The sequence below is a fragment of the Dipodomys ordii genome, unplaced genomic scaffold, assembly GCF_000151885.1.
Source record: "Dipodomys ordii isolate 6190 unplaced genomic scaffold, Dord_2.0 Scaffold134, whole genome shotgun sequence".
Classification (NCBI taxonomy): Eukaryota; Metazoa; Chordata; class Mammalia; order Rodentia; family Heteromyidae; genus Dipodomys; species Dipodomys ordii.
Window position 1 is genome coordinate 235017 of NW_012267350.1, and position 14752 is coordinate 249768.

General features: G+C 39.3%; 1 protein-coding gene across 1 annotated transcript in view; it reads right to left on the reverse strand.

Annotated features, from left to right (window-relative positions):
- The window catches only part of Rp2 (retinitis pigmentosa 2 (X-linked recessive)), a 41457-nt gene extending 27117 nt beyond the window's left edge, over positions 1 to 14340 (reverse strand). The window contains exon 1 of the mRNA XM_013030860.1: positions 14089 to 14340. Coding sequence (XP_012886314.1) covers positions 14089 to 14190 — 102 coding nt within the window. The 5' untranslated portion in view covers positions 14191 to 14340. The remainder of the gene's footprint in view (positions 1 to 14088) is intronic.
- Between the last annotated feature and the right edge of the window lie 412 nt (positions 14341 to 14752).

Below are 14752 nucleotides of genomic sequence, written 5' to 3' on the forward strand. Positions count from 1 at the left end.
GAGAAGATCTTCACTAGCCATACAATGGACAAGGGTCTCATATCTAAAATATACCTGGAACTCAAAAAATTAAATCCCCCAACAACAAATCTTCAAAGAAACAACTGCCCAATAAATAAATGGGCTAAAGACTTAAAGAGAAACTTCTTTAAAGAGGAAATAAGAACGGCCAATAGACACATGAAAAAATGCTCAACTTTTCAAGCCATAAAAATGCAAATCAAAACAACATTGAGATTCCACCTCACCCCATTTAGAATGGCTATAAAGAAATCTAATAGCAACAGATGCTGAAGGGAATGTGGCCAAAAGGGAACCCTACTGCATTATTGGGGAGAGTGTAAACTTATTCAGCCACTTTGGAAAGCAGTATGGAGGTTCCTCAAAAGACTCCACATAGAACTCCCTTATGACCCAGCAATCCCACTTTTGAGCATTTACCCAAACAATCACAAACAAGGCTATACTAAAGCTACCAGCACAACTATGTTTATCTCAACACTATTCACCGTAGCTAAGAAATGGAACCAACCCAGATGCCTCAGTAGATGAATAGCTCAAGAAAATGTGGTATATTATACACACACACATATATATATTTAAAATGGAATACTATGCCTCCATCAGAAAAAATGACACCGCCCCATTTGTTAGGAAATGGAAAGACTTGGAAAAAATTATATTAAGTCAGGTAAGCCAGGCCCAAAGAAACATAGGTCCCATGGTTTCCCTTATTTGCAATAGCTAGTATATGTCTAGGACAAGCAGAAAAGGTCAAAAGCTATGTACATATGACCATATAGGATGATGTTAAGTGAAATGAACCCCAAGACAGGGACACAACTTGTTTTTTCTTTCTTACTATTGTTTTTACCGTATTTATAATGTACTGTGTGATTTTTTTGTTTCTCTTGTATGTTCTTTCCCCACAGTATAACCCCTGTTTTCACTGTATTTGACATGAGTGCCCTGCATCTTGTATATATTTTTCTAATTGGGGGAGGAGGAGGGAAATAACAAAATGCTGAAATAAGGATATAGGTTTACACATTGTAACAATGAGATGTACAAGACACTATGTTGAAAACAAACTTTACAACTTGAGGGGGAGGGGAGAGTTTGGGTGGTAGGGAGGGAAGGGATGGTAGGGGAAAACAAAGGAGGAGGTAATGCTTGATAGGAAATGTATTCATTACCTTACTCATGTAACTGTAATCCCTCTGTACTCTATTTTTGCAATTAAAAAACATAAAAAATAAAAGTCGTTCTTTCTAAAATTAAAAGAAATAAAATATAAAATATAAAGTTTTTTTATAGTACTGGGATTTAAATACTGGGTTCACACTTATTAGGCAAGTGCTCTCTGCCACTTGAGCCACACATCCAGTCTTTTAAAAATGGTTTTGAGCTGTTTTTCCAGGTATGATTGTAGGTATGAGTCACTACATCCAAAAGGCATGTTTTGTTATTGTTTTTTTTGTTTTTTTGTGAGAGGGTCTTAATAGTAGCTGAGAGTGGCCTGGAACTTACTATTCAACCCAAGTTTTCCTCAAACTCACAATCCTCTAAGGACTACTTTCTAATGCTGCTTCTCTCAACATTTTTTTCCAGTCCCAGAGCTTGAACTCAGTGCCTGGGCTCTGTCACTGACCTTCTTTTACCCAAGGCTACTTCTCTTTTTTTAGAGTAATTTATTGGAGATAAGAGTCCCATGGACTTTCCTGCCTGGGGTGGCTTTGAATTGCAATCCTTTGATCTCAGCATCCTGTGTAACTAGGATTACAGAGTGAGCCACAGGTACCTGATTTCTCTCAATTATTATTATTTTTTTTGTCGGTTGTGGGGCCTGAACTCTGGGTCTCGGCGCTGTCCCTCAGCTCTTCAGCTCAAGGTTAGTGCTCTACCCTGGAGCCACAGCGCCACTTCCTATTTTTTTGTTTTTGTTGTTGCTGTTTTGTTGTGGGGGTTTTTTTTGGTCAGTCATGGGTCTTGAACTCTGGGCTTGGATGCTGTCCCTCAGCTCTACCACTCAAGGCTAGCGCTCTACTACTTGAGCCACAGCCCCATTTCTAGCTTTTTCTGTTTATGTGTTGCTGAGGAATCGAACCCAGGGCCTCATGCATGCAAGGCAAGCACTCTACCACCGAGCCACCTTGCCAGCCCTTTCTCAATTATTGATAGGTCAAATAGACTCAAAACTTAAAATTAACAAATACAGAAGTTCTGAACCAGTCAACAAATAAGTTTCAGTTCCACATCCAACAACTACAGTAAACTTAAATTTTTCCAAGCATTTTTTTTTAATCAAATCAGGATGGGAGCTAGTGACTTTTGCCTATAATCCTAGCTACTCGAGAGGCTGAGAACAAGAGAATCAAAGGTCGAGGCCAGGCTGGGTGCCATTAGTTCACACTTGTAATCCTAGCCATTCAGAAGGCTGAGAGCTGAGGATCCCAGTTCAAAGCCAGCCCAGGCCGTAAAGTCCATGAGACTATTATATCAAATTAAGATGTAAGTGGAGCTGTAGCTCAAGCACTAGAGTGCTAGCCTTGAGTTCAAGCTGCAGTACTCTCACACACACACACACACACACACACACACACACACACACACACACACACACACACACACACACACACACACACACCGGTGGGGGGGGATTCCAAGGGCAGAATCAGTAGCAACGTTTCCTTTCGCCACCCATAGGTGGGTGTAGTAGTGTCTATCTGTCATCCCAAGCTTCATGTAAGGCTGAAATCAAGAAAATTACAGTTCCAGGCCAACACTAGAAGAAAATCCATGAGAGTCCATCTCCACAAAAGCTAGAGGGAGAAAGGGAGGGAGAGGGTAACACTGTTTGACAAGAAATACACTCATTACATATGCAACTGTAACCCCTCTCCGTACCTCACCTTTACAATAAAATAGCCAGGCTCGGGTGGCTCACTCCTGTAATCCTAGCTACCCAGGAGGCTGAGATCTGAGGATCACGGTTCAAAGCCAGCCCGGGCAGGAAAGTCTGTGAGACTCTTATCTCCGATAAACCACCAGAAAACTGAAAGTGGCACTGTAGCTCAAGCAGTAGAGTGCTAGCCTTGAGCTGAAGAGCATAGGGACAGCGCCCAAGCCCAGAGTTCAAGCCCCTCAAACAAAAGCAAACAAAATAATAAAATAAAGTAAAATAATAAAGGCGGGGAAAAAGGGAAGCTGGCCTGTGCCACAAGAGTTCTAAAGTCGATAGATGGCAGCTCAGGTACATATATAGGTATAAAATAAGACCCTGTCTCAAAAAGAGCCAATAAAAAACTGGACTGGAGGTGTGGTTCAAGTGGTACCACATCATCCTCACAAATGAGGCTCTGAGCTCAAAACCTCAGTACTATGAAATAATGAATTAAATTAGTCTTAATGATGTATGCTTATAATCCTAGCACTCAGAAGGCCAAGACAAGAGGATTGGGAGTTGTAGGCTAGCCTATACTAAAAGTAAGACACTATCACAGAACTAATGGTACTAGACCACATACAAAGCCTCAGAAAAAATTATAACTTACAGACCATGATCTTGGATTAATATTTAATCGAGGTAGAAGCTAATAACAAAAGCAACTTCAAAAAAAAATCCTTGAAGCCAGGTGCTGGTAGCTCACACCTGCAATCCAAGCTGCTCAGGAGGCTGAGATCTGAGAATCATGGCTCAAAGTCAGCCCTGGCAAGAAAGTCTGTGAGACTCTTATCTCCAATAAACTAGTCAGAAAAAGCCAGAAGTGGCACTGTGGCTTAAGTGGTAGAACACTAGCTTTGAGCACAAAGAGGCTCAGGGACATAGCCCAGGCTCTGAGTTCAAGTCCCAGGTCTGGCAAAAAACAAAACAAAACAAAAATCCTTAAGCTGGGTGCTGATGGCTCATGCTTGTAATCCTAGCTACTAAGAAGGATCTGAGGAGCCTGGTTCAAAGCCAGTTCAGGAAGGAAAGTCTGTGAAACTCTTATCTCTAATTAACCACCAAAAAGCCGGAAGTGGAGCTGTGGCTCAAGTGATAGAGTGCCAGCCTTGAGCAAAAAAAACTCAGTGTTCCAGCACCAGAATTGGCACACAAAAAAAAACATCCTTATCATCATCAATTTGAAATCACCAAATGCTGAATAATTCATAGGTTAAGGAAGAAATCACAAAATCTAAAAGTACCTGCAATTAAATGTTAAGATATTACATGGGAGTGGCTTGGCATGGTTCCAGTTCACATAATAGCATTCTTTCTAGATTTCTTTTTTTTTCAATTAAATCCAGCACTTCACTGTATTAAATCCCTATGTGCCAACATTAAAAAAAAAGATAACACATAGGATAAAATTATATCAGAGATTAAGGGTTTAGAAATCAAATATAATAGAGAAGATCAGCAAAGCCCAAAAATGTTCCAATAAAAAATTCCAGCAAAAAGATTAAGAAGCAAGAAAACTCAACAACATAATGAGTGAAAAGGTGAATACAATTATAAATAGAGATCAACGAGAGTAACTAGCCAGGCACTAGTGGATTACACTAATCTTAGAAACTTGAGAAGTGGAGATTGGAAGGATCGTAGGCCAAGGACAACACATGCAAAAAATTCTATCCCCACCTCATCAAATAAAAAGTTTGATGTGTACCTACAATCCAAGCTATGCAAATATAAATAAAAAGATCATGGTCTATTCTGGCCTAGGCAAAAGCACTTGCCTAGTAAGTTCAAAGCCTTAAGTCAAAACCACAATAACACACACACACACACACACACACACACACACACACAATGGAAAATAAGAAATGTGGGCAACAGCTGGGCTCTGATGCCGATGATCCTAGCTACTCAGGTGGATCATGGTTTGAAACCAGTCTGGGCAGGAAAATTTGTGTGACTTAACCTCCAATTAACAACCAAAAAGCTGGAAGTGGATCTGTGGCTCAAGTGGTAGAATACCAACCTTGAATGAAAAAGCTAAGGGACAGCTTCCCAGCCCTGAGTTCAAGCCCCAGTACTGGCACCAAAAACAAAACTAAACAACAGTATGAATAACTATATACTGATAATTTTGACAATATTTTGTTCATTAACAATTCCCTTAAAATAGGTTATCATATATAAGAAATTAAAAGCTTAAATAAAAGCTAATACAAATTGAATATTTCTTATCTGAAACACTGAGGATGAGTGTTTTGGGATTTCAGCATTTTTCAGGTTTAAAAATATGCATATCACCTGGCATTGGTGGCTCACAGCTGTCATCCTAGCTAATTAGGAGGCTGAGACCTGAGGATCAAGGTTTGAAGCCAGCCTGGGCAAAAAATATGTAAAGGGGATGGGAAGTTGGCTCAGTGGTAGAGTGCTTGCCTCACATTCATGAGGCCCTGGGTTCGATTCCCCAGCACCAATTAACCAGCAAAAAGCCAGAAATGGAGCTATGGCTCAAGTGGTAGAGCACTACCCTTAAGAGAAAATGCTCAGTAACAGTGCCCAGGCCCTTAGTTCAAGTCTTAGGACAGCCACAAAAAGGGGGAGGGAGACAAAAGAAAGGAAAACAATTCTAACCCATGCTACCATCCTGCCAAACAATTGCCTGAGATAGAACAAAAGAAGAGAATTTCTACTTTGTTTGATGTATACTCATATATGAAAAAAATAGCAAATTAATCCTTTTCAAAAGAAAATATCACACCAATTGGACATATCCCAGATTGTGTGAAAATGGTCCAGGATTGGGAAATCTTTCCATGTAAATCATCACTATGTGATAGTTACTTAACCTAACTAACCCCCATGAAAATACATTGTTCAGTCAAGGTGGAGAACTTGCTGAGATGTACATGCTCTCTGATTCCTTTTCCCAGAAGGCCTCTCTTAGCTTTATCAAACATTTTTGGATTCCATCAACCAAAAACATGCTCCCTTTTCTCAATTACCTGTGGTATATTAACTACAGTCATTGTCCCCTATAGCACCATAAATGTTTGGCTGGATCCTGTACCCAGTCTATTGCAAACTAAAACATTTCTCCCAACATGATCTCTTTACCTTATTTTTCTCCAAAACACTTAGCTTTCTTAAAACTTACCAGGTACAAATTCTGTTTAGTCTATCCTCTCCCTCCACTAAAACATAAGCAACACAAAGGAACCTACAACAGTGCCTGCCACCAACCCACCCCCAAGCATTCTTTGCATGCCTGTAATCCAATCTTGCTTAGCTGGGACAGGTGGTTTAAGGTTGTTTTATGACTAATAAGAAAGTTTGATAATCATTCATTCAATTAAAGGGGAACTTGAGGCTTCTCTTTACCCCACCCCATTCCCCACTCTATCTCCAAAAAAATGGAACTCTGATAATAATCAAGAATAACATGAGAAACTGTACACCAGGTGCTCATAATCCTAGCTACTGGGAGTCTGAGATTGGATGCATCACTGTTTGAGGTGAGGCAAGGAAGAAAACGTCATGAAATCTCTTCTAAACAAAGAGCTGGACATGGTAGTATGTACCCCTTGTCATAGCCAAACAGGAAGCCTGCATGTGGATCGTGCCAAGGCACACACAGGCAGGAATTGAGAACCTCTCCCAAAAATAATAAGCAAAAATCAGAGCTGGAGGAGTGGTTCAGAAGTAAGAGCATCTGCCTAGCTGCTCAGGGCCACACATAAAATAACAAAATAGGAACTGGGAGTAAAATTAAGTAGTAGAGCACTTGCCTACCATATACATGGCTTTGGGTGTGATAGCAATAAAAACAAAATTGTCTTCTTATAGATGCCTGGTTGGTGGTACAATCCAAGTTGTCCAACTTCTGAGTGGGAAAATAAAAGAAATGAATATAAAGATTGGCAGATTAATTCCTTTTAATCTATGCTCTCAGTCATTTTTTTAGTGGTACTGGAGTTTGAACTCAGGGTCTCACAAGGACTAGGCAGGCTCTACCATTTGAGCCATGCCCCAACTCTCCATTTTATATCATCTTCTCTCCCATACATGAAATAAAAAGAGGTTAAGGCTTCCATGTGCAAAAGTCAGCAGAGGAGGGTGGGCCAATAGGATCTTCATCTAGTCCAGACCTTCAAGTTGGAAAAAGGAACAGGAAAGAGTGGTTTCAAGTCAGTTCTGCTTTAGACCTTAGAGAGGGTAAAAACATCTTCCAGTCATTTTCTGCTTGTCTTCCTGGCACCAATCCATGCCCCATAGTATGGATAAGATCAAAAAGAGTTGGGGGGTGGGGGAGCCTTGACATTGGCCTATCTCTACAATGGCCTTGTTTATTTCACTGTACCAGAAATTTCTTAAAACTTTTTTGTTCCAGTCCTTGGGCTTGAATTCAGGGCCTGGGCATTGTCCTTGAACTTTTTTGCTCAAGGCTAGTATTCTACCACTTGGGCCACAGCTCTGGCTTTTGGTAGTTAGTTGAACATAAGAGTCTCATGGACTTTCTTGCCCTAGGTGGCTTTGAACCTACCTTTCCTTTTTTTTTTTTTTTATACTGACAGGCTGTCATTCTCCCAGCTATGGAATTAGCCAAAGCAAGTCCCATAGTCACTCCCCAAGTAATGAATTAGGGAAGTTTAATTCTTTAATGAAAAGAACTGCAAATTTGCATGACAAAAAATAGTAGAGTAGCGGTAGAAAGATGAACAACTGGGGCCAGTAAGTAAGTTTACCTTGGTTACCAAATGCATGAGTAAAACCAAAGTTTTATATTTGCTGGAGTACACAATTGGGGGAACAGGGAAGCAGGAGAGTTGAATATTGCAGTGAATTACTTTGTATCATCATTTCATTAGCCTTTGAACCTTGAACCTTTGAACCTTTGAACCTCAGATCTCAGCCTCCAGAGTAGGAAGGATTACAGGCATGAACCACAGGTGTCTGGCTTCTTAAAACTGAAGCAAAATTATGTGTCTATCTTCCTTGGGTTTGATTTGGAATTCAAGATTCTGGCCAAATTATCTTTGCATAAAGCACACATAAATTTGAACATTTACATGCATATTTATTTGAGAATTGGGTAAAGAAATAGTGCTAGGATAAAAATAAATCATTTATATTATTAGTAGGGGATCACAATAGCCTTATTGCTAGGTGCATAGGACTATATATAATGAAGTGTATTAAAATGAACCCCAAGAATTGGAAACAAGAGGTTCTTTTTAAGTCATGTATGCAGTTATTTCTATTTTTTCTATTTTAGTTTTTTGTACCCTTTGTCTTGTATATAAGCTTATCTGATCCATGAAAGGAAAGGGACTCACAGAAACAGCAGGACAAAGGATGAACTAATGCTACAATGATACTTACCAGACACTATGTTGGAAATGAATTTTACAACTTGGTGGGGAGTGGTAAGTGGGAGAAATTGAGGGAGGAGTAACAATGTTTAAAAGGAAATGTACTCATTAACTTAGTTACCTACTTACATTACTGCAACCCCCCTGTTCATCACCTTTACAATATTTTTTTTAATTCTCAAAAAAATCATTTAATAGTTGTTACATATAGGGGAAACAAAGGAGGAGGCTACAATGCTTGATAAGAAATGTACTCATTATCTTGCCCATGTAATTGTAACCCCTCTATACAGTATTTTCACAATAAAAAATAAATAAAAATTAAAAAAATAGTTGTTATATATAAGAATTTAGCTAATATCAGCATAGCAAGTGATACAACCCATATTTAACTGATAAATTTCACCTATAAAAATTACTTGGAGTTAAGGCTTTTTTGTTTCAAATACAAAAGTAAAATCTATTACTTTTTCAATTATCCTTAAATAGTGGTACAAAGGAGTTTCAATTTAATATGTTCATTCATGTGTACAATGTACTTTGACCCATATCACCCTAAAAATCTATTCTGGGATTACTGAGATGGGTTATGTTATGGGTTAGTATTCGTACAAGATGCAGAAAAGATGTGAGATTCTCTCTCTCTCCTATCCTCTTTCCCTTGGAGCAAAAGAACACTCATATAGAGAAAAGCTCATCATAGGGCAGAGCAAACACCAGGAAGAGTCTTGCTCACTCAATTTTCTGGCACGATGAGCTTGGGATTTCCAGGCTCTAGAACTCTGAGAAAACACCTTCTGTTATTTGAGTTATCTGGTCTGGGGTATTTTGTTATGGCAGTCTATGTTAGCTCTGACTGTAAAAGTCTTCTCTTTGTCTTCACCAGGACTTTCCTCTATGTATGTGTTCAATCTCTGGTGAGCCTTCTTATACAGACACTAATTCTATCAGATCAGAGCCCCATCTTATGACCTCATTTAAATCTTAACTATTTCCTTAGAAGGCTCATCTCCAAATCCAACCATAGAGGGGTTAAGATCTTCAACATATGAATCTGACATCCATTCCCTAACAGCTGCCAGTGCTGAAGTTACAAGTAATTTACTATTCTTATTTTCTCTGGACATTCCCAGTTTTCCTAGATCATAGGGAGAAACTCCTTATACATCAAAATAGTCCAAGGTTAACAGTTTTGTAATATAAAATTATTTGGATTTTCAACCTAGTCTTCAAAAGAGAAACTCAGGATTTATGTTGCTCTACTTTCTCAACAATTCCTTAGAGTTCTTCAAAACAAAAATATAACAAACAATCTAAAGCTTAGATCCATAATTTTGCAAAAGTTTCTCACTCTCAAAGTGTCTAAAATTACAAGAAGTGAGCTTACTTTAGGCTGTATTTAGTTTTTTTAATATATATTTTATTGTAAATTTAGTGTGTGTGTGTGTGTGTGTGTGTGTGTGTGTGTGTGTGATACAGAGGTATGAACTCAGGGCCTTGTTTTTGCTAGAGCAGCACTCTACTATTTGAGGCTTTCAGCCTTCAGCCATGCCTTCAATCAGCTCTTTGCAGGTTACATTGGAGATGGACTTTTCCCTCTTTTCTGCTCAGGCTGTTCTCAAACTGTTATCTTCTAGATCTCAGGCTTTTGAGTAACTAGGATTACACAGGGGACTTCTTACAATTCTTAAAAAGTGATGGATATACTTTCAAAACAAAACAAAATGTAGGGGCTGGAATTCATGTGGTGTTAACTTAATGTCTTAAAGTTACTAAACTAAGTTAAGCATTATGATCCTAACAGAAGACAAAAGTAAATCTCTTATTCTTTGGCTGAGCAGCAATACAAAATTTTTTATTAAAATTCATCTCCACAGTTTGACTTCCATGAAAATCTACGATAAAATCATGAAATTTATTCTTTGTAATAAAGAAGCTGCTAGTGCAGCTTCTGCCAAACTCTCTGGTGCTATTTGACCTTGGACCCTAGCCATTAGGCTGTAAGAAGGCCCAGCTACATGGACAGCATATAGCGCTTAGTCCAGATGAGCTCTAAGCTGCAAGCTAGCATCCACTTGCCAACCAGCTCTGTGGATAAGCCATCTTGAAGGTAAGGTCTTGAGTCTCCAAGTAAGCTGCCCAGAGTTGATGCCATACCTTACACAAAATGTAGAGTTCTGAACAAAATAAATACTTGTCATTGTTTCACAGTTTTTTATTAGCTGACATTAGTTATACAGGGAGTATTTCATCATTACATTTCCACATATGCCATTATTTTACACTATTAAGTTTTGGGATGGTTTAATATTCAACAACAGATAACTAGACTATCTTACATACTTAAAAGAAGACTAATATAGCATCTAGCCTCCTTCTCAGTGTAGACACTTTTTTTTTATTCTAATGGTTACTGTCTTAACCTATGGATATTCTAACAGAGATCATTTCTTCACAAAGTTACCCCTTCCGTTGATGAACAACTCTGGGATTTCTTTGTGCCAGAGCTTGAACTCAGGGCCTTGTGTTCTCGCTTGGCTTTTTTGATCATAGCTGGAGTTCTACTGCTTGAGCCACGCCTCCAGTCTGGCATTTTGCTGGTTAATTGGAGATGAAGTCTCAAAGACTTTTCTGTCCAGGCTGGCTTCAAATTTGATCCTCCTGAGTAGCTAGGATTATGGGTGTGAACCACTACACCCAGCTAATTCTGGGAACTATGACCTGCGTAAAGCTCTGTCCTTGAAGATGAACATGGCCGTCTAACCTCTTCTCTTCAGGACAGGCCTTTACCTTATTCAACAGTGAAGGATTCTTTAGCACAGCCCCACTTGATAGGCAAGGAACCTGAAATGCACAAATTTGTGGCTTTACCCAAAGTTAAACAATAGACAATTAAATGTCTAATACAAGATTTTTGTTAACTGTTATGCTTATAAAGTATAAGATAAAAATTCAAGTATGAGACATAGATACAATTATGTAGAAAATATAATTGTATCCTTCATACTTAGATCACAGCTTTTACACTCAAGCCATCATTTAGAGAACGAATCCTCATTTCTATTGTTGAGGAAGAGTATTGGGATAAAGAACTTCATGTTAACTTAAGTGTGTGTGTGTGTGTGTGTGTGTGTGTGTGTGTGTGTGTGTGCCAGGACTTAATTCAGGGCCTTGTGCTACCCCTTGAGCCAATCCAACATTTTGCTGGTTAATTGGAAATGGAGTCTGCAGACTTTTCTGCCCAGTTGGATTTTAACCGTGGTCTTCAGATTTCGGCCTCCTAAGTAGCTAATTATAGGTGTTGAGTACTGGTGCCTAATAATTTCTTATTTTAACTTTAAAACTCCAGTAAGCTCTTAGAGGGCTGGAATAAGTTCTATAATTTTGGATTTTCCTTGGTATTTGAATATATACATGTTAAATAAAATTTTAACTAATGAATGCAGAATATAAATACCAAGGATAAGAGCATTTTTCCAAATGATTTAGTACAGTAACCTTCTTTCAGTACTGGGTTTTGCGCTCAAGTACTCTACCACCTGAGCCATATCTGCATCAATGATTTCAACACCAGTTCAACATCTAAATGCATTTCCCATCATGTCAGGATAGTAATTTACAGTAAGTTCTTTTCTTTTTGGAAGTCAGCAGCAACAGAAAATGAACTGTTTCCACTGTTGACAACAGTATATCAGTTGCCATGACAACACATGTCCCCAAACATTCTTTCTAATTGAGGCTTTTTCTCCTTCCTTCAGTCCCCTAAGGCTGACCCAATTACTCAACTGAGAAGCCAAAACCCAAGGGATGCCCTTTAATAAAGTTATTCTGTTTAAACCGTATCAGAAATATTTAAACACTACTTTTCCAAGTTGTAAGGAATTTCATTTTGTCTTTATATCTAAAGTTTTATAAGTTGAATGGTAACTGTCTGGTCTAGCTTTAAAACTGTGTATGTTGGACTATTTATGTAGCTCAGTGTAAAGCACTTGCCTAGCACAGAGTACTGAGTTTGATCCTGAGCATCACACACACACAAAAAAACACTGTAACTGTTATTATACACACACTTAGAAACATGAGATTTTTTTAACCTATTCAGTAACATCCGCTATGTCTCTACAACTTCAGTTCCTAGTAGCAATTTCAAAAATGTTCCCTCTTTATAGTAGAAAGGTTATTGTACACTCATCTGGGGGAGAAAATCTTGGTGTTGAAGTACTCTATTTTTTTCAATGTTTCCAGTTAGTCAGCGAGAGAGAGAATAAATCACAGAACAACACATCCATTAATCTAAAAGACAGATTAACATGAACAATTCCAAACTACAAGACCATTTATTGTGAAACAATGAATGAATCAGAGGCTTTAAAAATCACTTTAGCTTTAGCCTGTGATTTTAAAAACAAAAACTAAAATAAAAATGAAAACAGAACTTTCTCTGTGGCAGACAATGCATGTTTAAAGAGCTTTGTCGGAAATCTTAAGGCTGAGTAAAATCTTTCAAAACTCATTCAATAACTTTGGTAAGTACAATCTCATATAATACAACAGTAAACAAGTCATTTCCTTTCTTACTAAAAAACAACAGAAAACAAAAAACAAAAACAAGCTCTGAAGCTTGTCTAAGAGAGATTAAATATCTCACATGACCTAAGAAGGGGCTGGGAATCAGAGACAGATAGGCCTAAGAATTCTGCAGAAAGTTTCCAATTTGTTAAATCTGACACTTGTAGAAAATTGTTTACATAAATTAAGTGTGCTAGGGCTTGGAATTCAAGCAGGAAGGTTTACAGGATGAAAGTATTGATAACAAATACTATAAAGTTTTTTTGGTTCCAGATACACTGCATTAAGCAAGAGTTCACTGTTCCTTTGCACTCGCTAGGAAATAAATCTCTCGTTTTGTTTGAAAGAGAGAAACAATAGATAAGTCTATCAAAAAAGTAAACGGCAAGTAAAAAGTGCTTATTTTACTAACCAATTTTTACAAAGCCCAACTGAAGAACTATGTAGAAAGAGGAACCATTATGAAATGTATGACTAAGTGTGTTTTGTGCAAGACTATGGGCTGTTTTTAAAAAAAAGGCTACTTAGTTTCTGACTAAAAGTAAAAATAAGGGTATTTTCATTCATAAAATGGAATAAACATTGCTTGGTTTATGCCGGGTAATTCGACTTTATATATAGCCTTAACACACATTTTAAGACTTGATTCCTTATTCCTTTCGAGAAACTGGAGGAGGATAGCAAAGGTGTACATTGAACAATTCACTTAGCAAGTGAGAAACTTGAGCATTGGAATCGACCACGAGGCACCAAAGAAATTTACCAAGGAGGTAGACAAAAGAGAAAGAGTCACAGAAGAGAACTGGCGAAAAAGAAGAGAATCGTCCCGTGTGTGTAATTCGACCACCGGACCAAACTCCGCTGAGCGCTGCCTGTGTGAAAAGAAGGTGATTTGAGATCCAGCTCATTCTCTCGGCTCCCTCCCTCCCTTCCTCTTGCCCGATCCTCGGACAGGAAGTCAGCCCAAGTGAGGGTGCAGAACCCAGGGAAACCCTCCAAGAGGATTCAACTACCTGGACAAGATCCCGTTCATTACTGCAAAGTCCCCTAAAATTACCCACCCCAAAAGCCGTGTACCCCAACTTCAGCTACTCGCGTTGGAGAGAAAAGCAGTGTTAGTGGACTTCTTCAGTGATCGCCGGTCCATAAGGGGCCTCACCGGGCAGCTAGAGAGGGCTGAAATTAGGACGGGAAGCTACAGGAGTTTACCTTCTCACGGTGGTCCCAGCTGTACTGCCTGGGCCGCTCATCCTCACTCTCAGGCTGCGATTCTTTTCCAGCCTTCCGCCTCTTGGAGAAAAAGCAGCCCATGGTCCTGGCTTGCGGGTGCTGCTGATCGACGCACGCTGTTAGACACTTCCAGAAGTGTGTAGTGAACCGTGGGCACCTCAAACCCACGGTTTTCCCGACAAAGCCCCGCTAAGCTTCCCAGCCGCCCGCAGCCTGGGTTTGCCCGCCAGGCCTAACACCCCTTCTTCTTTTCTCATCGGTCTCCCTGACAACCAATGATCGCTTAACGTCCAGACAGCCAATCAAAAGCCAGAGTGCTGCTCTGCGTAATCCACTAACAGAGGCCTACGTAGTCTTACACCAATCACGCTTAACTCTACGTCAGCTCTTAGAGGCGGGGCTGCTCAGCGGGAGTGAAAGCTTGGCTGACCCCGCCCCAGTTCTGTCATGTCTAGCTCTTAGCTCCGCCCCTCCTGGAACTAGGTGAGAAGTTGGACTTATCTTCTTGGCTCTTTGCCCCTGGCTCTATTTCTAAACCATAGTCCTGGAAAGAATGTCTAGCTGAATATTCGACATGTTTTGTGATTTCTGTCATGAGGTTACAGAAATGCGTTTTGATACCAGATGGCCTTGAAGTCCTCCT